General features: G+C 58.8%; 1 protein-coding gene across 2 annotated transcripts; it reads left to right on the top strand.

Annotated features, from left to right (window-relative positions):
* Positions 1–657: 657 nt before the first annotated feature.
* On the top strand, positions 658–25,661 carry ANKRD52 (ankyrin repeat domain 52). Of its 2 annotated transcripts, XM_054807096.1 has the most exons (28): positions 660–829; positions 3,448–3,531; positions 5,915–5,993; positions 7,242–7,312; positions 8,979–9,179; positions 9,329–9,416; positions 9,573–9,715; positions 9,878–10,090; positions 10,201–10,279; positions 10,864–10,978; positions 11,067–11,149; positions 11,239–11,356; positions 12,305–12,373; positions 12,694–12,834; positions 13,032–13,109; positions 13,421–13,532; positions 14,165–14,236; positions 14,686–14,887; positions 15,331–15,418; positions 15,553–15,670; positions 15,925–16,144; positions 16,784–16,871; positions 17,532–17,615; positions 17,816–17,961; positions 18,174–18,256; positions 18,622–18,704; positions 18,854–18,945; positions 19,610–25,661. In XM_054807096.1, the coding sequence occupies exons 1-28, from the start codon at positions 803–805 to the stop codon at positions 19,852–19,854; spliced, it is 3,222 nt and encodes a 1,073-aa protein (XP_054663071.1). In that variant the 5' UTR covers positions 660–802; the 3' UTR covers positions 19,855–25,661. The 2 variants fall into 2 exon arrangements, with proteins under 2 accessions (XP_054663072.1, XP_054663071.1); XM_054807097.1 differs by lacking the exon at positions 13,032–13,109 and having other exon boundaries at positions 658–829.
* The last annotated feature ends 1,734 nt before the right edge of the window (positions 25,662–27,395 follow it).

Raw genomic sequence — 27,395 nt, forward strand, 5'->3', positions numbered from 1 at the left:
TGTCGGCCTGATCCTGTAAACAGCCTGTGCACAGGGAAGAGCTTTCCGGCATCCTGGGCGCTTGCGGGAGCAGGCGTGGAGGTGGCAGCGGGCAGCGGCGGGGGTCAGGCGGCACGCTAGGCAGAGCTGCCCGCCGCCCCGGTGGAGCTCCTGCCCCAATACCGAGCTGCTCCGCCAGCCCGGAGCGGCAACGCGGCTGGGCGACGGGCACGGCGGAGGGAAGGGGTCGCAGGGCAATGCCCACGTGTGTTGGCGCGATCGATGCCCCGGGTACCAGCTACAGCCTCCCAGACCCCACGGACCGGGGCAGAGACAGCATCGGCTCCCGCCAGGCTTCCCTCCGCGGCGGCTGGCCCCAAGCCATGGCGGCCTGGCAGGACGCTCGCCCCCCACCCCAGCCTCCCTCCCGCCTGGCGTGGAGGCCGCGGGATGGATTTTGGCCGGGGGCAGCAGCAGCAGCAGCAGCGTCCACGGGGAAGCCGCTGCTCGGGGTGTCCCGGTGGAGCAGGAGGGAGACCCGGGGCGGGGGCACGGCTGCCCTCCCGACGGCGAGGGGCCCGGGGCCGCGCTCCCGCAGACCCCGCAGGGCTATCGGCGGCCCGGCTCCCCCCCCCCCCCGCCCCCTCCCCCGGCTCCGCGGGCCCCGGCGATGGCGGCCGGCGGCGGCGCTGCGGCCCGGCGGTGGCGGCCGCTCCCCGGGCGGTGGGCGGGCCCAGGCGCTCCCCGCCCCGCCAGCCGCCCGAGCGGAGCCGCCGCGGCCGGAGCCCGATGCCGGGAGCTGGGCGCTGAGGGCGGCCCCGAGATGGGGATTCTCAGCATCACGGACCAGGTACCGCCGCCGCGGCCGCCCGCCGCTCCCCCGCGCCGCGCCCGGCCGCGCCGCCACGCCAGCCCGCGGATGTGCGGCCTAGTGCGCGCCGCCGCCCGCCCGCCCGCCGGGCCCGGCGCGGCCCGGCCCGGCCCGGCCCGGCTCGGCCGCCTCCCCAGGCCGCGGCCCCTGGCCCATCGCCGTGCGGGGCCGCCCGGCCCGCTCCCACCTGCCGCTCGGGCCCGCCGGGCCTCCCGCGCCGCCCCGCCGCAGCCCCGGCCCGGCGCGGAGCTCGCCTCCCGCCGCGCTCCGCTCCGCTCCGCTCCGCCCGCGGCCGCCGGGACCCGGGCTCGGCAGTCGGGCCCAGCGGGGGCGGGACCCCCGGCCCGGTAAGGGCAGGAGCCCGGGGACGGGACCCCCGGGCCGAGGAGGGGAGAACCCCCCGCCCCGGCGAGCGCGGACCCCCGGGAGGGAATCCCCGCCCCGGGACCCCCTGCCCCGGCGGGGGTGGGAGCCCGGGACGGAACCGGAGCCCGGGTGCTGCGCCTCCCACTGCCCCCCCATCGTGTCCCCATCGGGCTTTGGGGAGACCCCCGGGGTGCTGGGTGTCCCCATCGGGCTTTGGGATCACCCCGGGGGTGCAGGGTGCCTCCCACGCCAGGTTTCAAGGCAGCCCCCACCCCAGGGCCGCCCTCATCGCACTCCCCGCCTGCCCATCGCGGGGTCTCGCCCGGGACCCCCATCCCTGAGCAGCCTCGTCGCCGTCCCCCAGCACGGACGCTGCCACTCCTGCCCCGGCGTCCTCGGGCTCGATGTCCGTACCCATCACCAGAGCCGTCACCCCAGCGTCGCCGTGGCTCGGACGCTCTTCCCCTGCATTTTACATAAACAGCCATGATCCACCTCGATTTTGGAGATCGGGGCTGCTGGCCCCTTGAAACCAAATAGTGACGCCTGCCCCTCGCCCCCCGCTCCTGCGGTATCGTTCATATAGCGAGCGCTTAAAGCCCAGCAGGGTGGGCGAAGGAGGGGAGGGGTGAGGATGAGGGATTGATCTGTGATTTAAATAGAACTTTTTTTTTTTTTTTTGGTAACCAAAACATTTAGCTTTCCCTGTGAATGGTGGGTGGGTGTGTCAGACCCAGCACTGCTGCAAACCGCGCGCCACTGAAGACTGCTCAGGGCATAATTATCGTCTGCGATTCTTTCCCTTTTTTGTTTTTTTGGGGCTTGTTTTTTTTTTTAAAAAAGCTTTTTTTTTTTAAATGTCTAACAAGTGATGCTGAGTCTGCTGCATTCCAGGGGAATGACTCACGTGTTCCCTCTGACCTGGGATGTGTTCCCCGTGTTTAACTGCTTTTACTTTGATGGTAGGGTGAGCAGATGAGCGTGAGGTTGGCTGGGCAGCAGGGACCAGAAGGGATTGCCTCGTAAACGAAGCTCTGTCGCTCCTCCGAGAGGTCAAGATAAGCGGGGCTCGCCGGTTTTGACCGTTAGATCCAGCCTTAGGCGTGGGGGCAGAGCTGGAGGGGGTGCACTGGGGCTGCCGCAGCTTTCTTGGGGTCGCAGCACCCTGGACTTGCCATGCAAAAAGCAGCAGAGGCTCGGACGGCCGGAGCGGGGAAGTGTCGGGTTTGGCAGCGGTCGGGGGGTGCTGGGCACTGAACGGACCTAGAGCACTATGGCCTCTGCCCCAAAGAACCTGCTGTGAGAAAATGGCATTTCCGTGCCTGTGAAACACGAAATGGGGTGCAGGTTCTCGGGCGATGCCCGGAGGTTGGGCAGCACCCAACCCACCGACCTGCCCCGCCACACAAACGGCTCCGGCAGCTCAGGCCGTCGGTTCTGCAGCCGGCGGCACCAGCTGGCTCGGTCACCTGGGCTCGGGCTCTGCTCCTGGTTTTTACCGAGGTCTGCTAGGTAACTTCCTTGAGATGTGGGCAGCAGGAAACAGGAGGAGCTCCAGGCTGGGCTTTGCCAGGCTGGGCTTTGCCAGGCTCTTTACATCATCAGAGCCAGCGTAGCGTCGTAGGTGTTTCTCAAGAGGCAGGAGAGCAGCAGTGAGTGCACAGCCTTCTGCAGGAGAGCAGGAGGCATCACCTAGTTGTGCCTTGGGAAACCTGAATCGCTGTCTGCAAAGGTCTGTCTGGTACCAGGAGGCGTCAGCCGGCTCGGAGGGAGGATCTTCTGGCTGTGGCTAAAGCTGTGGACAGCGGGAGCTGGACCCGCCTTCCCGTGGTCGGGCACTGCACGTGGAGAGCTAAGCCGTGCCATGGGCACGCTGCTGGAGGGTCTGCGGGTGGGCTGCTGGGGTTGAGATCAGCGCTGCTCCTTGCGCTCGGGAAGCAGGGAGGCTTTTCCAATGGTTCCGTGGTCTGTTCACCACCAAATAACCAAGAAAACTACCTTTGCTTGCTTGAAAATCGGTCCCTGGTGCTGGTTGAGCTGTGGATGCGAGGAAGCTGCCGGGCGCTGCCGGTGGGCCGAGCTCTGGCAGCCGCAGGCGCGGGGGGTCGTTTGTGGAGCGAGGTCCTGGCTGAATCAGGCTGGCGTGAAGTCTCTGACGTGCCGTGAGGCTGACGGTTCCCCTCCCTCCATGTGGTGCCACCTTCATGACTTAATTCTCGTTTCCTTTGTAGCCTCCTCTGGTCCAAGCCATCTTCAACCGCGATGTAGAGGAGGTGCGGTCATTGCTGAATCAGAAGGAGAACATTAATGTATTGGTGAGTGCTGCCCGGCCGTGCTCGCTCCCCTTCCTCCCCCCAGCTCTCCTGGTTTCCTTCCCCGCAGTGCAGTTCTCGAGCAGAGGCTCAGCGGGTCGGATGTGGGTGCCATCAAGATGGGGGGGCGGCTCTTTTGGGCAAGGATGGTCAGAGCTGGGGTTTTGAAACAGATTTCTGGATTCTGCTCCCGGCTTGGCTGCCGTTTGCCGTCCAGCTTTGTCCCGTTGCCTCGCTCTTGCCATCTGTAGAATGGGGTGCGTGGAAGACCAGGACTCCTCCCCCTCCTAAAGCTCTCGGCCGCGCAGAGCATCACTGAGAGGCTGCAGGAGGGTGGGAGGGCTTTTCACGGAGGCTCGGCTTCGCTGCCTTGCCAGTTTACCTTTTGCTCCTTTGGGATGGTGACCCAAAATAGTTTGGTGTGAACGCGGCAGGCCTGCCTTGTGATAAGGTTGTTCCCCAAAGGGGAAGGAGGATTTGAGCCGCTCAGCAAAGCCGAGTTCACCACACAAGTGTTAGGAGAGGTTGCCACTGCCCTCGTCTCAAGCCTGATGGCAGATGGTTTTGGCGCTCGTTCCAGGGAGGCCGGGAGAGGCGGCCGCTGTTCGGACACATCCCTCGGGGTCCCCGAGCGGCCAGGCTGGCTCCTGGGGGAGCAGCCCTCAGTCACGCCGGGCTGGTGGTGATGAGCAAGGTTTGTCCTCGTGTGGGGACCACGTGAAACCTGTCTGCGCGCGTTCCCGTCTGACTTGTCAGCGTGCATTCCCTTGGTCTGGTTTACGAGCTTCCCGCTACCGAATCGGCGGCGGATGCACAGATAGGAAACGCAGGCTGGCGGGTTGGCCGGCTCGGAACGCACCGGCCCAGGTCCGTCTGACATGGTGGCACGGTCGGACTGGTGCCGGGTCAGCAGTTCCTGCGCTCTCAGCCCGAAAGCTGGGCTAAGTTGTGAGCTCTGGGTGAGAGCAGCCTGTTCTGGTTCACCGTCTCCTCTGCGCTGTGGCATTAACCGGGGCTCTGATCCGTGCTGCTCCCAGCTGTGCTGCAGGCAGCTGCCAGCGTTTTGCCTTGCTCCTGCTTGTTTCGCCGAGCGCTTCATCAGGGCGTTCGCCCGACCCAGCCTGCAGAGCCGGGGCCGGCACACACCCCGATCCTCGTGGTGTTAAACCCCGAGGTCAAGGGCGGGCGCGGCGGACGCTGGCCGGCGTCCCGGGAAGGTGAGGGCAGCCCCGCGCTGGTGCCCATGTGCCAGCAGGACGAACAATTCGATTGTATCGGAGCTTGTTACACAGAGATAGCGCGGGGATTTTTTTTCCATGACTGGTTCGGTTGGGGACCCGACAGCTCTTCGTCCTCTCTTGTCGGGAGAGAGGGTTGGGATTGTTTTGCTGAGCTCTCGCGCAGCTGCTGAAGGAATAAAACCACGATTGTTAACACTTAATTTCCTTTTTGTGTGCAGGTTTAGAAATGTTGTTGCTTGTGCAGTGACCTGCCAGCTGGGTTTCACTTTCACATCCTCCTGCCTGGTTGTGCCAGCACAAGTTGTTACCAAAAAAACAAAAACGAAACCGCCACCATTTTCCAAACAGTTTTTATCCTGATGAAAAGCAATTACTTTTTTTTTTTTCCCCAAACACAAAATCCGGGGCTTGAAACGAGTGGTGCTCGTCTGGCTTTCTACTTGTTTGCTTCCTGCCTTTAATAGATGGCATGTTCCCCGAGGAAAGCCTGAACCAAATGCCTGAGGCAGAGGTTACCCAGGGCCCGGCCCTGAGTAAACAGAAGTGAAAGGTATTTTTTTCTTCGGCTAATCCAATCTAAGATCAGAGAGGGGCTTCTGCACCTTCCTGGCCTTCAGCAGCTGGCAGCTCTGAGCCTGGTTTCGGAGCTGTCTGTAATTCTGAGTGGTTTTTATTGTTGGCCGAGAGGATAAAAGCGTGCGGAATGGGACAGCCTGTGCACCGTCAGAGCGCGGCCAGGCTTTCATCTCAGATCACCGAGTGCTTTGCAGACATTCATTAAGTCCCGTAGCACCGGAGCCAGGTTGAGTCGGTCTCCAGGGAGTCAGCGGGGGGGGGGGTGGTGGTGAAATGAGTGGCCGGAGCTCTCGCAGCCTCCCCGTCTCCTGCTGGGGTTCTGGTACCCTCTGCTCTGCTGCCAGCTGCACCCCAGCACCCACGGAGCTCTCACAGGGCCACGCACCCTGCAGCACCGCCGGAGCGTGCTGGGTTTAAGCAGTTTTTTCCCCTGTCCCATGTCCCACGATGCTGCACCGCGCTTACGGGCGGTGTTGGGGCAGAGTGGAGTGGCAGAGGAACTGTGCTGTGAGAGATCTCCCTGCCCTCAAAGCTCACAGACAGTTCTTGTTTCTTACATCCCTGCTCAGGACCAAGAAAGACGAACGCCGCTGCATGCTGCTGCCTACATAGGAGATGTTGCAATCCTGGAGCTCCTCATACTGTCAGGTAAGGGCTGAGGCTCAGGGTGCTCGGCTCTCGTGTGCTGGCGCTGCCTTTAAGGCGTTGTTGTTCCCATCTCCTCTGGCCTGAGGGGTGCAGAGCAATAGTTTTTGGTCACCCTCCAAGCAACCGTGTGCTCATGCTTAAGCCAGTGGGGTTGCAGCCAGGGGAAGATTAGGAAATGTTGCCATAATCCTAAGAGCTTTGTTCAGACAGAAAAGCATCTTGAAACTGAAATAGCAGAGGTGGAAACCAAGCCAGGAGGGGGATGTGTGCACGGTGTTAGAGGAGGTTCTGGAGGAGGGCGCGGCGGGGGTGCACACCTCGGAGACACCTTGAACAGCAGGATGCTCAGGGCAGCAGAGTTTCACTTCCTCATAGAGAGGGGTCAGCTAAAAACCACGGGATTTTCCTCAGTTTTGGCTTGTGTTACTTGGCATAAAGCTGCCCTTCGTTTCCCTCCAGAGACGCTCAGCCCTGAGCTCGGGTCCTGTGCCCGTGCGGTGCAGAGAGCGGAGTCTCCTCGTCTGCTGTTCATCAGCGCAGCGTCCCAGGGCGCCCTGGGCTTGGCAGCTTCTTGCAGGTGGTGTGGGGGAACCCCAAGGCTGGCATGGTCCGACCTGACCCTGACAAGGAGAGAAATCCTTTGCTGAGGGCTTGTTGAACAGGACTGGGGATGCTCGGCTCCGTCTGCGGAGCACGGGATGCCCTCACGTGTCCTGTGTTGATTTTTTCATGCCTGCGTGTTGAATACTCAGCAGCAAAGAAAGGCAGGGGCTTCAGGGGTCGTGGGACCAAAGTGCCTGGCACAAATCTGGAGCTGGGATGGCAGTAATCTGTCATCTTTCCTTTCTAATACGGAGATGCGGCCTGCAGTGACTGCAGCTCCCAACGTGAAATGCTCTGCTTTTTTGTCTCAAGTGGCCTTGTTTTAAAGTAAGGAGCAGAACAGCTCGCTGGGTCTCTGCTGTGTTTTTCTGGCTTGGTGGGGAAGCTGGTGCTCCGGGAGATGTAGCCTCTCCGGTCTGCGCCTTGCCGCGTCCTTCGCAGCGCAGCACAGCCCCCCAGGGGATGTACCTTGTTCCTCTCGCAGTTCACAGGGCCTGTCTCACCTGAAGCTCAGTGCAAGGTCCCCTCTTGCAGCAGAACTCGCCCTCTTGCCTCAGAGGTGGCCGCAGACCTACCCGGGGACTCCGGAGCGGGGCAGCCGGTCACCTCTTTGTCCCCTTGACCCCTCCTTCTGTTCTTCCTCAGGTGCTAACGTTAATGCAAAGGACACTGTTTGGCTCACCCCGTTACACCGCGCTGCGGCTTCTCGTAACGAGGTAGGTTCCCTCTGGCTCTGTCTGCTCCTTGCGTGGGGGTGGTGGACGCCGATGGGAGGAGGGGACCGTGCTTCTCCTCCTCTTTTCCATCTTGCCTGGTTTTGGCTGAGATGGGTGGTCTCGTTAGAGTGGAGAGGGGACGAACGCATAATTCAGAGGCTGAAAATGAGAGCTGGGAAAAAAATCCCCTCGGTTCCCTTCCCTCTGTCCTTCAGGAGTTAGCGCAAAGGTTTTCCCCACAACATCCTCCTCCTGCCTTTCCCCCTTCCACGGGGCTTTCTCTAATCCAGCTTTATATTTCTTTGAGGGATGATGGGGCTCTCACCCTTTCTCTAGGAAGCTGATTCCAACAGATCTTGTCAGAAAGATTTCCTGACGTTTAACTTTTGTGGGCTTAACTTCATCCCACTTAACTTTGTCCTGTTTTGAGTTGCTGGAGAGTGAGAAACTCTGTGGTCGTGTCGGTTGGAGCCGGGGGATCCGAAGCCCTGACTCTGACGTGCAGGGCAAGTTACCACACATCGACTGGTTGCGTGAATTCTCTTAATTGACAGCAGACACGGGATGAAACACATTAGCGTAAACCTCTAGTGAAGGCATTTGCTGTGAACATGTGTGGACAGTTACTGTGGGTCGCTAAAATACGGGAGCTCAGCAAGCCGAGGCCGTTTTGCTGCTTGTCTGTGAATTTGAGCGCGCTCGTTTGCTTCTCTGCCTCGGCTCAGATGTGCTGGAGAGTCACCTCCCTCGTTCTGTTCTTCCCCGGGATGCTTGGCACAGGGCTCTGACAGTGCCCTGCATGCCCAGCTCCTGAGAGGAGCCTTTCCAAAATGCCCGGGTGCTTCACAGCTCTTCCTGCCTGGAGCGCGCTCTCTAGGGTCGCTGGGTTTATTTACTGCCCGGCCGATTCTTGTGCTTCTGGGAGAAAAGAGCAGAGCCGTGAGCCGTGGGGCTGGGATCGTTGGAAGTGCTGCCCCGATGCCGCGTGGAAGCGGACAGCCTGCAAACCGTAGCAAGGAAAATGTCGGGTCACAGCAAACAGCCTCTACCAGCAAAAGGGGGAAATAATTATCAAATATAGGTCAGTGGGTCACGTTTGTCATCCCCCGGGCGCTTCGCACCTCGTGAGTCATGGATGAACACTCACTCACAGTTAAATCACGTGCCTGGGAGGTTTTTCTTCGGTGCCGGTACCCCTGGTGCAGCCGCGATTCACAGCTGCACGCGGGTGGGCTGAGCCCGGCTCATTCAGGTCCCACACACCGAACTCCAGCCTGGAAGGAGCTGGAGCAGCCTGGGTGAGGGCCGGGGGATTTGTGTAGGGAAGATTCCTTCTCCCTGCTCGTTCTTGGGAGTCTCTCACACTGTCTTTACCTCTCTCACCCTTTTTCTGTGATAACATCCTGAAACAGGGACAGGAAAGCAAACAAGTCCTTCCCTTTGGCAGAGTAGGGAGAAACCGTACTTGTGAGCATGTGGAGCAGTTTCAGCTCAGCTGCACAAGGGCAGCTCCGGCTCTCGGGGCTGTAGGCTGGCGTGGGTCTGCGCAGCCCTGCGGGTGCTGAAAGCATGAGGTGGACCGAGCTGCAGCTTCCCCCACCTGGCTGGAGGGCTTCTGCGGGCTCCAGCAGCTTGGGTGAGCTCTGCTTTCCTCTGCTCCTGCTAGAAGGCACTTCACCTCCTCCTGAAGCACTCGGCAGATGTCAATGCCCGCGACAAATACTGGCAAACGCCTCTGCACGTCGCCGCTGCCAACCGGGCCACCAAATGCGTGGAGGCCATCATCCCCCTGCTGAGCACTGTCAACGTCGCGGACCGCACGGGCCGCACGGCGCTGCACCACGCCGTGCACAGCGGCCACCTCGAGGTACGGTATGCCAGGCGGGTTCGGGCGCAGGGGGTCCCACGTGCGTCCCCCTTCCTGGGTCTGGGCTTCATGGGTAGCGAAGGCGCCTCTGCCTGCGCGAGGCGGGAGGAACGGCAGCCTTGCCTCTCTCACCACTTCTCCCTGTCTAGATGGTGAACCTGCTGTTGAACAAAGGGGCCAGCCTGAGCACTTGCGACAAGAAGGACCGCCAGCCCATCCACTGGGCAGCGTTTCTAGGTAGGTTTTCCCCACGGGCATCGGTCCGGTTTCTTCTCCCACGTTGTTTGCTGCCTATGGATTCACCTTTCAGGGTGGTGGAGCTCCCCAGAGGCCGCTGTGCCCAGGTCTGTGTTTTCTGGGTTCCCCTGGCTCTTACCGCTGTCTCTTGGTCAGGGCATTTGGAAGTTCTGAAGCTGCTGGTGGCCCGGGGAGCTGACGTGATGTGTAAGGACAAAAAAGGCTACACCCTGCTGCACACTGCGGCAGCCAGCGGCCAGATCGAAGTCGTGCGTCACCTGCTGAGGCTGGGAGTTGAGGTAAGACCCCCGCGGCCGCGAGCAGGGTGGGCTCGGGTGCGGGCCAGTCTGGAGGCAGGGGCGGGAGAGGGCGCTGGGTGGTGGCAGCAGCCCTGGCTGGTTCTCGGCTGCCTGCCTGCCTTCCTGAAACCCAAAATCCTCCGGGGTTTGTTGCGCCCACAGATTGATGAACCAAATTCCTTCGGAAACACTGCACTTCACATTGCCTGTTACATGGGCCAAGATGCCGTGGCCAACGAGCTGGTCAATTACGGCGCCAACGTCAATCAGCCTAACGAGAAGGGCTTCACCCCTCTGCACTTTGCTGCCGTCTCCACCAATGGGGCCCTGTGCCTAGAGCTCCTCGTGAACAACGGGGCTGATGTCAACTTTCAGGTCTGGCACTGAGGGGTTGAGCTCAGGGATGGGGAGAGCCGGGAGCCAAGGGGGGGAGCTCAGGGAGGGTGGTTGGAAGCCTGATGCGACGTGGCTTCTGCTCTCCGCAGAGTAAGGAAGGGAAGAGCCCTTTGCACATGGCTGCCATTCACGGACGGTTCACGCGTTCACAGATCCTCATTCAGAATGGTGAGTGGCTTCTTCCTCCGGCCCTGGGTTAGCCGAGCCTTTTCTTCTGCTTCTTGGCACCCGCCTCCGGCATCTCCCTGCATGTTTGCTCGGAGGGTTTAAGAGCTCTACAATTATCACTCAAATTCCCTTCTGTGCTCTTGGGGCTGTTGCCTGTGGCCCTGTGCTGCTCAGGGGTGGCAGGGAGCGTGCGTGCCCTCAAGGGCAGCGAAGTGCAAACCAGGGGACTGAAATTCCAGCCAGGTCAGAGCTCCTGCGGCCAAAGAACATTCCCACTGCCACATCCAGCCTGAAAGACAATATCGATGTAAGAGGGCTGCAGGCTTGGCAGATGCCCCAGGGGTTCAGCCAGAGAGCTCCGGGGCTGAATGCATCCCTTCCTGGGGGAAGAGGGGAGATCTAACGCCCCAGGCTTGCAGGGTACAAGTGGGCTCTCAGCTCAGAGAGCAGTTTACAGTTCTCCTTCTGCACAATGCTGAACGCACTCGAGTTATTAGCCGTGTCCCCGAGATGGGGCTGCGGCCGTGGGAACAGTTGGGACTGCTCGGGACCCGCTGGCAAAGCACTTGGCTTTTCCTTTCTAGGCAGTGAGATTGACTGTGCTGACAAATACGGCAATACCCCCCTCCACGTTGCTGCTAGATATGGCCACGAGCTGCTAATTAGTACTTTGATGACGAATGGTGCTGACACTGCAAGGTAAGGAGGGACTCTTCCTCCCTTTCCCTGCCCTGGGCTGGAGGATGCAGAAATGATCCGCCCTGACTCCCTTCTCATCTCCTGCCAGGCGTGGGATCCACGACATGTTCCCTCTGCACTTAGCTGTTCTCTTTGGATTTTCAGACTGTTGTCGTAAGCTACTTTCCTCAGGTGAGTGACTCGGCCGCCCCTCCTGCGGCAGGGGGCACTCGGGGAACCCTCGAACTTCCCCCTGACTTCCTGCCCCTCCTGCCACCCAGGTCAGTTGTACAGTATCGTCTCCTCGCTGAGCAACGAGCACGTGCTGTCTGCAGGCTTCGATATCAACACCCCTGACAACCTCGGGAGGACTTGCCTCCACGCTGCTGCTTCTGGAGGGTGAGCCGTGCACGGGGCGCTGGTCCCATGCTGCGCGCAGGAAGGCTGCTGCCTGCCCCCAGCCCAAACTGTAACCCTCCTCTCCCCCCCCGTGAGCTACGGCACGGGCAGCCAGTGCAGCGCTTTGGTCAGGACTGGGAGTCGGACCCCTGGGTGCTGCTCCCGGCTCTGGGAGAGAGCGGAGACCTGTGTTTAGAGCAGGAATGAAAATGCCACTTTTGGCCCCATTCTGCCGCTGACTCTGTGACTCATCCTGGTCGCTCCCCTCCATGGCTGTTTGCGCTTCTTTAAAATGGGGCTAAAATGGCTGGGGGTTCGCAAAGGGCTCGCAAGCTGATGCCTGAAAAGCAGCAGGGATTTAGCTGGCTGTGTAAATGCCTCGTGTTGTTTGCCAGGGGGTTTGATTTCACGTGGTGTTGAGAGCGAACGTGGCTGCAGCAATACGGCAGAGGTGTAGAGTCCCATCGAGGACCTCGTTTCTATTCTGTCTGTGCGATGCTCAAGAGCCGGCCGTGGAGCCGTCCTTCGGCATCGCAGCGCTGCTACCCTGCCCGAGCGGCGGGAACAAAGCACTGACGCAGGAGCCAGAAATCCTAGGTCTTTTTTGTAGCATAAAATCTAGTGCGTCAGCTGCACTAATGCTGCGGCTAATGTCTCTCTATAATTGGCTGGTTGTTTGAGAGCTTCACGCGGTGCAGGATAGCGCTGGTAAGGCAGGAAGCATGAAGGGTTATTTCACTGGAGAGCAGGAAAGAGCTTTGTGTATGCAGCATCCAGCCATGGCTGCGGCTCTTGTGCTGCCCAAAGATGACAGACTGAATTGAGCTTCGGCACGTCCAGGCTGCGCGGGCGAGAAGCGTAGCTGCCTTGTCTGCAACTAGGAGGGGTTTGCATTGCTGCCGTGGTCTCTTCCGATCTGTGTCTAACTCATCTCCTCACCTCCTGTAGGAACGTTGAATGTCTTAATTTGCTGTTGAGCAGCGGTGCTGACTTGAGGAGGAGAGATAAGTTTGGAAGGTAAGTGCGCTGTGGGCCTTGCAAGGGAGCAAGGGTGATTCCTGCAGCCCTAAAACAGCTGGAGCGCTCCGAGCCTGGGTTTGGGTTGGGACATTCCGAAGACCTTTGCTGCATTTGGCGTCTAAAGCTGCTTCCTTCACCCCCCCTCGCCCCAAGCTTTGGCTCTTTGGAAGGAGCTGCTGACCCAAACCCTCGAGGCAGAGCAGGGTGCCGCTCGGCAGCGGGGGGTGCCTGGCTCCCTGGGCCCTGCCTCGCTGCCAGGCGAGTTTCTCCGTTTGTACAGGCAGCGCTGCTAAGCCTCCTTCTTCCCCTCTTCCCAGGACTCCACTGCACTACGCAGCTGCCAACGGCAGCTATCAGTGTACGGTGACACTGGTCACGGCGGGAGCCAGTATTAACGAGGCTGACTGTAAAGGCTGTACCCCCTTACACTATGCTGCTGCTTCGGACACGTACAGGCGGTGAGTGTCTCGGGGACGCGCGTTCCTCGCTGCTGGGGCTGGAGACGATGGCACGCTGCTGGGCGGTGACGCTCCGCGCTTCCCTGGCTGCCTCCCTGCAGCTGGTGCTCCGTGGTTTGCGAAGAGGGGAGCGCTTGGAGGAGCGTGCGGGTAGGAGGGGGTAATCAGCAAACTGATGCAGGTCTCTGCCCTTTCAGAGCAGAGACTCATTCAGGAAACAGCCATGACACTGATGAGGAGCCACTGAAGGAGTCCAGGCTGAAGGAGGCATTCTTGTGAGTCCGTGCCACAGCCCTCTCCGGCAGTTGGTTGTTGTTTACCCCTTCCCCGGACCCCCGCCTGCAAGCGCTAGAAATACCTGGCTTCTGCTTACGCCAAACGAGCGGTGATGCCTTGAGGGAAACATCTGTTGATTTGATTCTCCGGGCAAACCTGGCCATCGCTTCCAGCGGGCTTTGCATGCGCTCCGTGTCTTGGGGGGATTAGTACAGCATCTGCTCTGGGATCAGAGCGGGGGGGCCCTGCAGAGCTCTGCTTCTCCAATCTCCCCTGACTCTTCATCTCCCCTTTCTCTTGCTCATTGCAGTTGTTTAGAGTTCTTGCTGGATAATGGTGCTGACCCATCCCTCCGGGACAAGCAGGGATATACCGCTGTCCACTACGCAGCTGCGTACGGCAACAGGCAGAACCTCGAGCTGGTGAGTGAGCCGGAGACCCCACCCCTGTGCCGGGAGAGGGGGGAATTCCCCCCCTCAGGAACATGTCAAGCCCTGTGGTGTGCAGGTGCGTGTGGTGTGGGCGCTACGGCGTCAGGGTTTGCCCAGGAGGAAGAGAGATGGATTTGATTAAAAACCATGGGGACTCCTGGGGAGCCGTCGTGCTGGGAATGCCACGGAGGAAAGACCCGGGCCTGAGAGAAAGGAGCTTTGTTACCTGGCACAGGGGGACGTATGGATGTCTTGCTTAAAACCCTGGCAATAGAGCACGGTTGGGCTTTTAAAAGAAAGCCTGGAGACCTGTGCTAAGGAACAGCTCTCGCGGTACGGAAAATGCCTTCTAACCGTCTGAAATGCCTGCGTTGTGGCAGGGTAAGCTCACAGCCCTGTGGGCACAGGAAATCATAGGAATAGTGAGGCGCCTTCTGGATAGCAGGGACTTGATGTGACTGTCCCAAAGACAGGTTAAGGAAGGTCCCATCCTGAAATTCAGATCGTTCTGAAGCAGATGAGCTGGTTTTCTAACCCCTCTGCATCCGGCCGGTACACAGGGTGTCCGTCGAAGCCTCTGCGAGTCCAGGATCTGTTATGGTTTTGTGTTGTTGCTGTTGCAGCTCCTGGAAATGTCTTTTAACTGCCTGGAGGATGTGGAAAGCACCATTCCAGTCAGCCCTTTGCACTTAGCTGTAAGTACGGCTGGCCCAACCCCAGAGTTGCGGAGGGCGCTTGGCTCCATGCGGGATTCGTTCCGAGTCCTAGAGAGGTGCCTGCTCCTGGGCGGCACGGGCTGGGTCCCTGCAGCACTCGGTGCTGAGCGGGGCAAAGCAGGAAAGGCACCGGGGAGCGGTTAGACCACAGGCCATCGGTCAGAGCCCCTTTGATTTACGTGTTAAACTCCTTGCTCTCTCCAGGGCTTTCGGGTTGCTGCTGTTTGGAGCCACTTCCCTTGTCTGAGTGTGGGCAGCGGGAGGGGGCGAGGGCTTTGCGTGGGACCGGGGTGCAAACGAGAGGCGATGGCCAGAGAGGAGAGCTCGTCTGGCTGGAGAGACCCAGGGAGCAGGATTTGTCCTGGGCAGGGGGGGACACACAGCAGCCTCTCCGGGCACCGCTTTGAAGTGTGCTGCTCTGTCCTCAGGCCTATAATGGTCACTGTGAAGCCCTAAAGACACTTGCCGAAACCCTCGTGAACCTCGACGTGCGGGACCACAAGGGGCGGACGGCGCTGTACCTCGCGACGGAGAGAGGCTCCACGGAGTGCGTGGAGGTGCTCACCAGCCACGGCGCGTCCGCTCTGGTGAAGGAGAGGAAGAGGAAGTGGACCCCTCTCCACGCTGCAGGTGACGGAGGGCAGACGGGGCTGGGGGACAGCAAGGGAACGTGTCCGGAGCCCTTCCAGCCGTCGGTGCTGAACCAGGGCTGCTGGTTCACCCGGCTGCCATTGGGGGAGAGGGCAGGGGCTGTAGTTTGGGATGATGGAGCCAGGATGCGGCCAGTGCAGCCTGCTGGAACGTGCCAGCAGAAGCTGAGGGTCTAAGTGGCTCAGCAGCGGGTGGGAGAGAAGACACCCGCAGCTTCTGCACACACGTGTCTTCAGCTCAGCCTGTGCACGTGCTAATCGGTCCTGTAGCCTAGCAACCACATAACGAATTTGTCCAGCCACGTGTGCCTGGCTGCTGAACACGAGCCCTTTCCTTCGGTTTGCGGCAGCGGCTGGAAGGAGGGGACGCGTTTGTGTGTGTGTTTGTGCGTGACTCCTCCTTTCCTCCTGCGTTGTCTCCAGCTGCCAACGGGAACACTGATTCCCTGCACCTCCTGATAGACAGCGGGGAGCGGGCAGACATCACCGACGTCATGGACATCCACGGCCAGTGAGTTTGTCTGGATGTTTCTCTTGGGATCTGCACCGGGTCAGGCCCCTCGCAGGGTGGCTGGGGCAGGGGAGAGAGGGCAGTGCTTGAATGCAGCCGGTTTCCAAACCCTGCTGCCTCTCCCCCCCCGGCAGAACCCCACTGATGCTGGCGATCATGAATGGCCACGTTGACTGTGTCCACCTCCTCCTGGAGAAGGGATCCACAGCCGATGCGGCGGACAAGAGGGGAAGGACTGCCCTGCACCGAGGGGTGAGTGCGAGCCTGGAGCCCCACAGCTTCTGCTCGTCCTGCTTTAAGATCATCGAGTCCAACCGCTAACCTTGCACTGCCAAGTCCAACCACTAAACCATGTCCCTTGTCACTAGAGTCCTCACTGAAAGAGCCCATGTTCCTTTCCTGAAACGCAATATTTGAGAAGAACGCTGTGGAAGAAGGGGGTAGTTCTGTTGTTAAACGATTGGAGGGTGAGAGCTGACCTCCTGGTCCTCTTTTCCTGGCCACAGGCTGTGACGGGCTGTGAGGACTGCCTGGCTGCCCTGCTGGACCACGATGCCTTCGTCCTGTGTCGGGATTTCAAAGGCCGCACCCCGATCCACTTTGCGTCGGCGTGCGGCCACTTAGAAATCCTGAGGACCCTGCTGCAGGCAGCCCTCTCTACTGACCCTCTGGACTCTGTGGTGGACTACAGCGGTTACTCACCGATGCACTGGGCTTCATACAGTGGTAAGGACCCGGCTGGGCCCCTGCCCGCCTCCGCTCCGGCTGCTGATGGCGGGGAGGGAGCCAGGAAGACCCAGGTTGTCCCGCTGTCCCCCACTGCTTTGGGAGCCGTCAGCTCGGCAGTGGGTTCAGCCTGGTGGGAAGGACGGCACGGACCTGGGAGGGAGGCGGGGAGTTTTTCTGCCCCTGCCAAGCTGCTTAAAAAAGGAACGAAATATGAAAACAGCTATTGTAGAACAGCTGAGGCTGCTCCCTCCAGGACTGCTGGATTTACAGGATTACTCGGCCGTCACCCTGGCTGCAGGGAGCGGTGGGACTGGTACGGCAACGGGAAGGGATGTCTCAGCGTTTCACAGGGAAGCTAGCAATGTGGCTGTGGAGTCCTTCAGGAGACAGCGCGGAATTAGAGACCTCCTGAAGTGCAGCAGCTTGGCTGCCAGAGAGGAAATAAAACCTCTGCCTCTGCGCTGGGGAACGGGTTTGTTTGGGCCCTTCGGTGCCGTTGGTCTTGTGCAGCCTCTGGGGCCTCGGGCTCTTGGGACGTGGGGAGAGGCAGAGGGACCTTCTGTCCCTTCTCGCTCCGTCGCAGGTGAGGAGCCGCAGGCTGGGTGCTGATGTATTTCTGTCTCTCTCTCCTCACAGGGCATGAAGATTGTCTTGAATTGTTACTTGAACACAATCCGTTTGCGTACCTAGAAGGAAACCCCTTTACTCCATTGCACTGTGCAGTGTAAGTGGCGTCTGGGACCTGCCCTGGGCTCTTCCCAGCCGGGTGACGTGGGAGAGGGGACTCTGGGCGGAGGAGCCCACACCCTGCCCTTCTTGCCAAGGGCTCTTTCCTGGGCGGCGGCAGCTCCTCAGGGTGGTACCTGCTCATCTCAGCTCCCTCGTGGCATCTCGGGAGATCTCCACGCTTCCCACGAGGCTCTGGAGATGGGCTCTGATGGGAAAAGGGCTCCACGTTGTCCCAAGCCTTCGTCCGCAGAGGTGTCTGGGGCAGCGTGAGCGTGATCCCTGGGGTCCCGCTGGGCGCAGAGGGGTTTGCGGCGGCTGGCGTGATTCCTTGGCCCTGCAGCCGGGAGAGGAAGGAGTGTGCTGCCCCGGGCAGCTGCGGAGGCGTGAGGAAGGTGGTGTTGCCACATGCTGCCTGGGGTGGGCCTGGTGCGTCCTTGGGACCCGTAGCAGCAGAGGGGTGGGCAAGGCTGTTGTCTGGCGTGGTGCTGTGCTTCCTTGAGTAATACCGAGAAGGGTAAAAGGGTGTTTTACCCTAAACAACTCCAGACCAGCTGCTGTTTGTGTCCGAGCCCTAGGAACCTGCTGCTCACTCCCACCGCAGACGTGCTAATGCTGCTTGGTCTTGTTCTAACTTTCCTTCTCGTCCCTGCTGCAGAATTAACAACCAGGACGGCACTGCTGAAATGCTGGTGGAAGCATTAGGTGCCAAGATTGTTAATAGCAGAGATGCCAAAGGAAGGTGAGCGCAGACTCGTCCCTCCCTTGTCACCCGCTCCCCGGTGCCGCTGGGTGGTGGCCGTGCCTCCCGCCGTGGTTTCCACGTGAATTCCCGTGGCACAAAGGGACTCCGACGTCCCCAGACGTGTGTCTGCAGGCCTGGGCAGTCGTGCGGGGGTGGGTGCTGTGCCCTCCTCTTTACCCGCTTTCTCTTCTTCCCAGGACACCCCTTCACGCTGCTGCCTTTGCAGACAACATCCATGGTTTACAGCTGCTTCTGCGCCACCAAGCCGAGGTGGACATGACTGACAAGCTGGGGAGGACTCCCCTCATGATGGCTTCTGAGAATGGGCACACTGCAGCAGTCGGTACGTGGCTGGCAGCCGCTTTCCCCGGCATGGGGTGCGAGTCTCCCTCTGCCTCCTTCGTCACCGGCTCCCGTGGGGCCGTGTCCCTCTCCTCGGAGGCACGCAGGGACAGCTGCCCCTGTCCTCTGTCCCCTCAGCGCGTGGCCGCTGCCCCGCAATGCCGGGCTCTGTGCCGCTGCTTCTCAACAGCAGCTGTACCCTCCTCGTTTCAGAGTTCCTGCTGTACCAAGCAAAAGCAAATATAACTCTGCTGGATGTCAACAAGAACACAGCTCTTCACCTGGCCTGCAGCAAGGTAGGGAGCCGGCCGCTCGCAGCCGGGATTGCACCTTAACGAGAGGGGTTGTTGCCTATTCCTGCCCCACCAGAGCAGAGGTGAGGGCCCTGGGCTTGCTCTGCCTGCCTGCTTACCTGCCCTGACCTGTACAGACGCTCCCGATTCGGTTTTGAGCAGCTTGGGTTATAGCACAGACCCGTACGTGTTTTTCCTGGGGAGCTCGGTGTGCTTCCTGGGACGTGGTGGGAGCAGGAGGCTTGTGATCCGTGTGCCCGCGCAGAGGAGGAGATGCTGCAGAGGAGATGGACGGGACAGCAGCTTGTCCCCTCTGCCACCCCTGCCTTCCCGCTTGTGCTCTATAAAGAGTCCGGTCTCCTTTCCAGGGTCATGAAAAGTGTGCCTTGTTGATCCTGGGAGAAACCCAAGACCTTGGCCTTATCAATGCAAGTAACAGTGCTCTGCAGATGTGAGTATTTGGACAGCTGGGGGGAAAAACAGGGCTTGGCTGGGTGGGGGCGATGCATCGGCGAAAGGGCGGCGGTAGGAGCTCCGCTCTCGCTTGGCGCAAGGTGTTAAAGGCTCCGGGTTAACGCCGCCTTTCCCTCTCCCCCCCAGGCCACTCCACATCGCAGCTCGGAACGGGCTGGCCTCCGTCGTCCAGGCCCTGCTCAGCAGAGGTGCCACCGTGCTGGCTGTGGATGAAGAAGGTGCGTGTTCCTCGTGGGCCCCCGGGGGGGGTTGGCGTGGTGTCCCCAGGAGACGGGGGCTGTCTGGGGAGGCGCTCAGCCGGGATCGGAAGGATTTCTGCGTCCCTTCCGTGGCTGAGCAGCACGAGCTCGTGGCATCGCAGGAACAGCCTGGGTGAGGACATTTAGGATCCTGCGATCCTCTGTAAAAGCATTTCTGGGTCCCGCAGGTGTTCGGAGAATGTCTTTGACCCCCGAGCAGCTTCTGGTGGCTCTCTGGCTCTGCTGCCGTCGCAGCAGGCACAAAACCAGCCCCGCCTGAGCCAGCCACGAGCTGTCCGCTCGCTTGCAAGTTGGCAGAGACTGGTTGTTGTGGCCAGAAGCTTTTTTTCCCAGCAGAGTTCTTGCTCTACTGGAATACCTTTAAATTGTGAAAAACATCATTGCATCTGCCATGCTGTCAGGGCTTCCGAGGCTTTTTATTTGTCTCCTGCTGATCCTGGCACGCTTCAAAGCAGTTGCTGCAATTGCAGGGATTGCCGGTGCCCAGAAACAGGGTCTTTTGAGATAAAAGACAAATAGATGCTCTGGTCCCTCAATTTTGGGGTGAAAACCACCCCAGTCAAAGCGTTCCTTGGCCAAGGTGCCCGCCCGGGGCGTTTCTAACCCCTTGGCTTCATTCTAGGTCATACCCCAGCCTTGGCATGTGCCCCCAACAAGGACGTCGCCGACTGCCTGGCACTTATCCTCTCCACCATGAAGCCTTTCCCACCTAAAGACGCCATCAGCTCTTTCAGCTTCAACCTCCTCAAGAACTGCGGCATTGCAGCCAAAACCACCGCCTGCGGGGCCCTGCCCAACGGCAGCACCTGCCCCTACAGCAAGGACCGGCACAATGCCATCGGCTTGGACGGCTGTTACTCGGAGTAGCTTAAACTATGGGTGACCTAATATCTTATTATATTTATTTAGAAATTCTATAAATATAGGGCACTTTAAAGGAGAACAAGACTGGGCAGGCCTTCTAGCATGGCCGGAATAGGCCAAGAGTTCAGAGCTTTCTCTTCTCGCTGGGTTGCCGGAGCAGTGCCAAAGCTGTTAATTGGTTTAACGAGCAGCTGGCAGCGCCGTTCCCGTCCCCTGCCCCTCCTCGATCCTCTCCCCGTCGGCACGTGCTTGCGCCGCTCCGACGGCGGGGCAGGACCGGGCGCCGCGGGGTCAGGGCTTCGCCCGGCCGAGATGAGGCAGGTGCCGCCGTCCCCTGGCCCGCAGACGGGAAGGGGGTTTGTCCCCCAGCTTTTGGGGTGGATCGACATCGTTTGCGGCATTTCCCGGTGCCCCGCGCCAGCCTCCCGCCCTGCCTCGCCTCCGGGACGCCCCCGGGGCTGCCCCGAGCCCTCGCTCCGGCCGGCCGGGACGGGGAAGCCTGAACTCTTGGTGGGATGGGGGGGTGGGAGTCTTTGGGAACTGACTGGTCGTGCAAGCGCCGGGGTGGGTGTTAGCTCCTGGCCAAGTGCCACTGTAACTGCTCCTCTCTCGCAATCACTTTTTTCCTCACGCTCATCCTTCGATTCCAATACAAACACTTGAATCAAGATCTACTGTACCTGGGACACTAAAATATCCTTTTGGCAGCTGTCATTTATATGCAAAAACGGGTGCTGCTGCCCAACCCCGCGGTCGGCCGGCTGCGGATGCGCTGCTGGAGCCTCCCTCCCCACACCAGGCACTTTAGGGATTCTGTTGGTTGGTTGGTTGTTTTTTTTTCTTGGCAAAATGTCGGATCCTAAGAAACGATTCTTTTTTGAATTTTCATTCTCTGTTTTGCGTGGCCGTTTCCATGCGAGAGTCAGTGTTGCTTTTTTTTTTTTTAAAAAAGAAAAAAGTTATTTATAAAGAGACGAGCATTTACCTTTAAAAAAACAACAAAAACCATAAAAAAATATTCTGAAAGTTTTAGCCTTTTAATAAGGAAAAAAAATGCACTTCGAAGTCCTTATTCACAACCCTAAGTAAGTCTGTGTTTATTTTTCTAATGCAGCATCTTGGCAGGTTTATTAACGTGCGTGTATGTGGGATCATTGTTTTTTTGTTTTGGGTTTTCTTTTTTTAATTTTAGAAATCATATTTATGATGCAGGTTTGAAGCATTCAAGAATGTTGCACTGTTTTTTTTTTTTCCGTTGGTTGGGGTTTTTTTGGTTTTGTTTTTTTTTTTTTTTCCTTCTGAATTACTGTAACAGTATCATGTGCAAACAAACAACACTCTTTCTCCATATCACGAGTCTGTTCAAAGCCAAAGACTGGGATGCAGAGAACGAGAACGGGCTGACAGGGCAACAAGCATTTCGGGAACCATCTTCTCCCCCGACCTCCTTTCCCTCCGCAGCCTTGCCGAAAGCGGGGAGCGCGGGGCTGGGGGCGTCCCGACGGGATCCCTCCGGGACGGGATCCCTCTTCTCCCGCTGCGTCCTCGCTGGCCGCTCGCCTCCGCTTTGCCGGCGAGACTGCGATGGGACCGCACGAGCCTCACGCTGCGGCTCTTCTGCCTGGCGTTTCAGAGAGAAAAAGCATTTCTGTAACCAAAACAAGGTAGTAACGTCTTTTTTTTTTTTTTTTGTGTGTGTCTTTTTCTTAATTTTTTAAATAGTTTCTAAATGAAGGTGGCTCCTGTTAGGGCGGTGTTTGTCAGGTTTAGGTTGTGGTGTGGAGCGGGCGTTGGAGCCGGCCGTTCCCGGGGGAGGCTCCCGGCGGGGAGGGTCCCCTCGCACTGTTTCTTTCTTTTACCAAAGCCAAACTCTTAGAACCAAATATGAAGTTTCAGTCTTGGCCTTTGGGTGATAAGCACATATTCTTCACGTTTCACGTAGGAGTTTTTTCCCAGAGGGGAGCGGGCTCGGGGACCTCCTGTCGCTCTCGCTCGGCACCAGCTCGCCGCCGGAGCTCGGTCTCCCCGTCCCGTTGCCGACCCGCACTTTGTTCAGCAAAGCACTCGAGAAATTTCCCCCCGGCGAGATCTCGGAGCAGGAGCGCGGCGGTCAGCCTGGTCCCCGGAGGGCTCGTTCCCCGGCGGGCTGGGCTCCTCCGGCTGCTCCGGAGGGATCTTCCCTTTTCGGACCACGAGTCCCCCCCCACTCGGCTCTCGGTAAGGCGACGGCCGCGGCTCGCTGGGTCCCCTCCTGTGGTGCCGGCGTAGGATTGTGTCCCCGGCCGATCGCATCTCCCTGCTCCCTCCTCCCCGATCCTCTAGCTTGAAAGAAAGTGTTAACCTTTCTGCACCGAATACCTCAGTTCGGAACCAGAATAAAACTCGCGAAACTTGAATAAGAAGATCCTTTTTGAAGATCCTTTTCAGTATTCTACAGAGGAGAACTGGAAAAAGAGACTTGTTTACATTGCTGTCGAGTCCGCACTTGCCTCTTGCAGCTCTTTCCCTTTCTGGGAGGAATTTAGGCATCACTTTATCTCTTCTTCTCGCTGCTGGCCCTCGCCCTCCCCGCGGGGCAGGAAAATGGGTCCAAAGTCCTGAGCCGTTGTCTTCAAGGGCTAAAGTACTTTTTCAGGCACACAGAGGGGCCGAGCCACCACCGGCCTTGGTTCCCATCCCCGGCTCCCGTCCCCGGCGCGGGCAGCGATTTCCCAGGGATGGAGATGGGTTGGGAGCGGGGCAGACCCTGGGGCCGCGAGGGCTCCGTCCTGCTGCGGATGCTCTGGCTCTCCCGTCGGTCGGGGAAAGCTTGGAGGCACCAGCAGAGCCAGGCCGTCCCGTGCCCACCGCGGGTGGGACGTGGCCGTGCCCCTCGTGCCCCGGTCCTCGATGCCGTGGGGCTTTAGCGTCACTGACGGGGGACGGGACTCCAGCACCGTTTCACTTGAACACGGCTTTTTCCTGTAGCCAGGGTGAGAGCGTTTGCTAGAGCACACGGAGAATGCTGCTTTTCCTTCACCCCCCCCTTATTTTTTTGGAGTATTATTGTGGTTTTCAGTTTGTTCGTTTAGAGAAGAAAACTGATCTCTCTTTTGGCCTTGTTTCCGTGCTACGACGTGTTACCTTCCGCTCAACATGACGACTAAAACTATGACGAGACAATCAATGTGATCTCTGTAAGGGCTTCTCCATTTCTTCTCTGCAGCGCCATGCTTTATATATATATGTGTTCTTTGCTCTTAGCGAGGATCTTTTTCTCCCCTCCCCTTGTGTCTTGTTAAAAATAATTAATAATAATAATAATAATAATAATAATGATGGAGGGAAACGAGGTTTCAGCAGCGCATCCGTGGTCTGGGAGCACACGGGAGGAAGCACGGGGTGGGGTGGGAAGGGGGACGTGCGGCCAGTTTCCTTGCGGGTACCAGTCTTGTTCTCCTTTAACGCTGTATTGTATACATTTGACAGCACAGCTTGACAATTTAAGTAATAATCAAAGTGTTTGGTAATAATGCATTATTTTGCTAAACGAGATTTGTGATGGTTTCCCTAGTGCGTTGTAAAGAGGGATGGAGGGAAACTTCCGCTACCCTGCCCGCTCCCCCCCCCCCGGCCCCTCGAGGGGTGGCGGACGGGGGCTCCCCCCAATCTTCCTTCCCACGGACCTTTATGCCAAAGTTGGACCATTCCCGCTTAGCGTTCTGCCGGCGCCCGGCATCCCTTTGGTGTAGCTCTCACCAAGCAGCGATTGTTTTTTGGCTTCCCCCCCGCCCCTCGATGCTACTTAAAGCTCTCGGTTTCGAACGCGCAGGCACCGGGTCACCCGTCCCCTCCTCTGCCCCGACCTCCGAAAAAAGGAAGTTTCTCTCCGCCCCCTTGGTCCAAAGCACTTGCTTCAAGTAATAAGCACTTTTGTTAAAGCATGAGTCTGGACTCCCTTTAGCATCCCACGGGATAGAGAGCAGCAAGAGCGGAAGGGATAAGAGAGTGTCTTTGGTTTTATTTTTTCATTTTTAATTTAAAAAAAAAAGTAAAAAAAAAAAAAGTTTGTTTCTAGGGAATGAATGAACAAAGGGAAGTTGTGTTTTGAGAGAGGAAAAAAAAACAAAAAAAAAAAAAACAAAAAAAAAAACAAAACAGCACAAATACATTTCAACTCAAAAGGTGTATTTGCACTGCCATTGCTAGAGAAAGGGGCTGCCAGCCCTGCGGCCCCGCTGAGCCATATAAACTGCTGACAAACACTGAATGTAACGTCCTTGCAGAGGGCAGCCCAGGGAGGCTGGGATTGGCTTTATTCTCGACGGGCACTTAATGAAATTCAAAAATAGCCTAAGGATGATGAGAATCTGGTTGGTGTTTCTTTGTCGTTGCTGTTCCCGAGCTGCAGGCAATTAGAAACGTTTTTTTTCTTTAGGAAAATGTTTCCCCCCCCCCGCCCCGGCCCCGGCCCCGGCCCCTCTCCCCCTCTGCCCCATCCCTGCCCCGGACGGAGCGAGAAGCTCCCTCGACCAAAAGTGAGATGCAGATGAGTCGTCCCCGGCCCCGTCGACCCCGTCTCGGGGCTGGAATCCGGCAGATAGAAAAGTAGCACTAAAAACAAAGCAAAAGCTCCGAGAAAAAAAAAAAAAAAAAAGAAAGGAGCAAGGTGGGTTTTTAAAATTTTTCTGTTTGTTTGTTTGGAACGCTCCGAGCGCGGCAGCGAGGCTGCGGACACCCCGGGGTCCCGCAGCGCGCGGGGCGAGGCGTTGGTGAGAAACACGTGAAAAACCAGAACAAACCGCAAAGACCCAAGAAACAATCTTTTTCTTTTGTTTTATTCTGTTGTTCGGCGGGGCCGGGCCCGAGGAGCTGCCCCCCGCTCCCTCCCAGCTCCACCCCGAGGGTCCCCGCGTCCCCCCCGCCTGTCACTGGGACCACAAACGGGGCGACCTCGGGGTCCCCCCAGGCCTGAATGTCGGGGTCGGACCCGTGCAGACTGTCAGCCCACGCTCACCTTTGCCTTCAGTAAGAAACCAAAGGAAAAACCAACCCCTTCCATTCCAGATACTGGCACGGACACGCGGATTCTTTGGTTTGGGGTGCTTTTCTTCTTTTTCTTTCCTTTTTTTTTTCTTTTCCCCCCCCCCCCCCTCTCCTTTTCTTTGTTTCTTTGTTTTTCTCCAAGGACGCGAGGAGCTGTTCAAACCTCTTCTCCTGGCTGAATTTTTTCTGGGTACGTTTGAAAGGAGGAAAAAAAAAAAAACAAAACAAAACAAAAAACACCCAACAAAGCCGAGACTCGGCCGAAGCGTCGGCGGGAGCTTCGGAACGGGGAGGCAGAGGGTAACGTATGCGCGAGGCGAGGAACCCGCCGGGGTTTAACTCTTTAGTTAAACTAAAATCCTCGGAGCCGTGGCGCGAGCTGGACCGGGATGGGGTCAGGGTGGGGAGGGGGATGCGTCTCTAAGGACTCGAAGGCATCTGTAGCAAGCTCTGTGTCTTTACGATATCCTATGTGTAAATGCTGCACCTCTGTACATTATGCACATAAACATTTCTTTGACTAAGATAGGACAGACCTCATCACCAGTCAGGTATAAATGACTTTTCCTCTTCTGTGTCTCGGTGTTCTGGCGTGCGTGTGCGTGCAAGTGGTTCGTGTGCGGGTCCGCGTGTCTGGGCATTGTCTGAGCTTCCCCGTGCAGGGGAGAAGGAGCGGGGGAAAAAAAAAAAAAAAAAAAAAAGAGGAAAATAGCCTTACTCGACCCAGTCGTATCGATATTGTTCGTCAACTTGAAAATAATAAAGTAAATGCATGGAAACCTCTAGCTGAGCCACGGTGCGTGACCGTGGGTGTGATGTTTCGGAGATCCAGGGTGCTGAGTGTCTCGTGCTGCGCGTCCCGAACCTCTCGGTCCCGCCGCGGTTTCTCCTTTCTCTGCGGAGGGTGGGCGGCTGCTGCCTCGCGCGCTTGGTCCTTCCTCCTGTCCTCTCTTTTTCTTTTTTTTTCGTTTTTTTTTTTTTTTCCTGATGCCGTAGGGGGTGAATTCCTCACGGCTTGACCAAAACTGCCAGTTTCTTTGGTGCTCTGCACTTAGTTTCCAGGGGTCGTTGTCGGTCCTCGGAGCCCTGGGGTGCTGCGGGTCCCCACCGGACGTGCTGCCCGTCTGCCCGCAGACCTGCCGTCGGCTTCCTCGCCCCGGCAGCGAGCCCTTCTGAGCTCTGCCTCCGGCGAGGGACGCGGACGGAGCCGCCGGTTGGGTTAGTCCGAGTCGGTGCCAGCCCCGCCGCGGGGCGAGGGTTCCCGGCAGGGTGGGTGCTATTCGGGCTCCTCGATGCCGGCAGCGTCGTTCCCGTCCTGAATTTTGCACTTTGTGACACGCGGCCAGTTTAGGAAGGGGGGGTGCGGAGAGGACGCGCTGCCCGGCTCCTGCCTGTGAGAGACCTGGGGGGGTTTGACCAAGAGGAAAATCAAAGGTGACGGGGGGGGGAGGCTGCGGTGCGGGGGGCTCGGTGGGCATTGAGACAAACCCAGAGGGGGGCTGGGAGGGGGTGCTGTGCAGGGGCAGCGAGGGGAACAGCGCTCGGAGCCGATCTTTGTCCTTCTGTGCCCCAAAAAGCTCTCGCGTCCCCTGTCCCGCGCCCCTCGGCCCTCACCGGCACCGGGGGACAAAAGGCTGAGAGCGAAACCTGCGGCACGGCCGGGCTGGGGGGAGCGCTGAGCCTGAACCTCACCCTGCGACGGGCTCACGGGTCACGTCCGTGCCTGTCCCCCCCGCCGCTGGGCTACAGCCGTCACGTTTAGCAGCACAGGCTTGAAAATTGCGCTGAAATCATCACGTGCCAGTTCCTCCTCCTCCTCCTCCTCCTCCAACAGAGCTGAATTTCTCTTTGAGCCCGCGGTTTTTCCCGTCAGCCCGCGGTCCCTCTCCTGCGTGCCCCAAAACCTGCCGAGAGCCTCTCCCTGCGCATCTCCAGCTCTGTCCCGGTGCGGCAGAGCAGGGACCGGGCAGGGAGCTGCCAGACCCGCGGCCGAGGGTACGGCCGGGCTTCGTGACGCTTCCCTGCTCTTTCCAAACCTGTCGGTGTCCGGGAAATCTCGTTAAATCTGCAGGCATTGGGCTGGATCCCATCACGGGCTGGGATTTGGTGTGAGCTCGCAGCAGCGAGCCGTGAGCTGGCGTCGAGGCAGGGCCGGGCGTTATGAACGGTGTCTGTTTGCCGGGAGGACGCAGTGCGGCCGGGCAGGGACCCTCTGGCTCCCAGCGCCCGGCGTTCCTCGCCCTCTCCGGGGTCGGGAGCGTGGATGTGAGGTGTGCGGGTCTGTAGGTCTGGGCGCGCGCGTGCTCCGTCTCAGCAGGCGCTCTCTTAGCTTTAAAGATTTGCGAGTTCTCTTAAGACCCCTTTCAAAGTCCTTTTAAAGTCACTCGGTAGGTTCTTCCCTTCCCTTTTCCTCCTCGATGCACACGGGAGGGAGTTTACGGAGATTTGCTTCATTTCTCACCCGCCCTGCGGCAGGGGAGCACAGGTTGGTAGCGAAGGGCTCGGCCCCCGCTCCCCGC

This window comes from Grus americana, chromosome 31 (assembly GCF_028858705.1).
Source record: "Grus americana isolate bGruAme1 chromosome 31, bGruAme1.mat, whole genome shotgun sequence".
In the NCBI taxonomy this organism is placed as follows: domain Eukaryota; kingdom Metazoa; phylum Chordata; class Aves; order Gruiformes; family Gruidae; genus Grus; species Grus americana.

Bases quoted from the DNA above. Each gene is read 5' to 3' on its own strand.
- ANKRD52 (XM_054807096.1), top strand. From the start codon at position 803: ATGGGGATTCTCAGCATCACGGACCAG. The intron at 10,979-11,066 runs GTAAGGAGGGAC...ATCTCCTGCCAG, and splicing joins AATGGTGCTGACACTGCAAG to GCGTGGGATCCACGACATGT. The intron at 15,419-15,552 runs GTGAGTTTGTCT...CCCCCCCGGCAG, and splicing joins GTCATGGACATCCACGGCCA to AACCCCACTGATGCTGGCGA.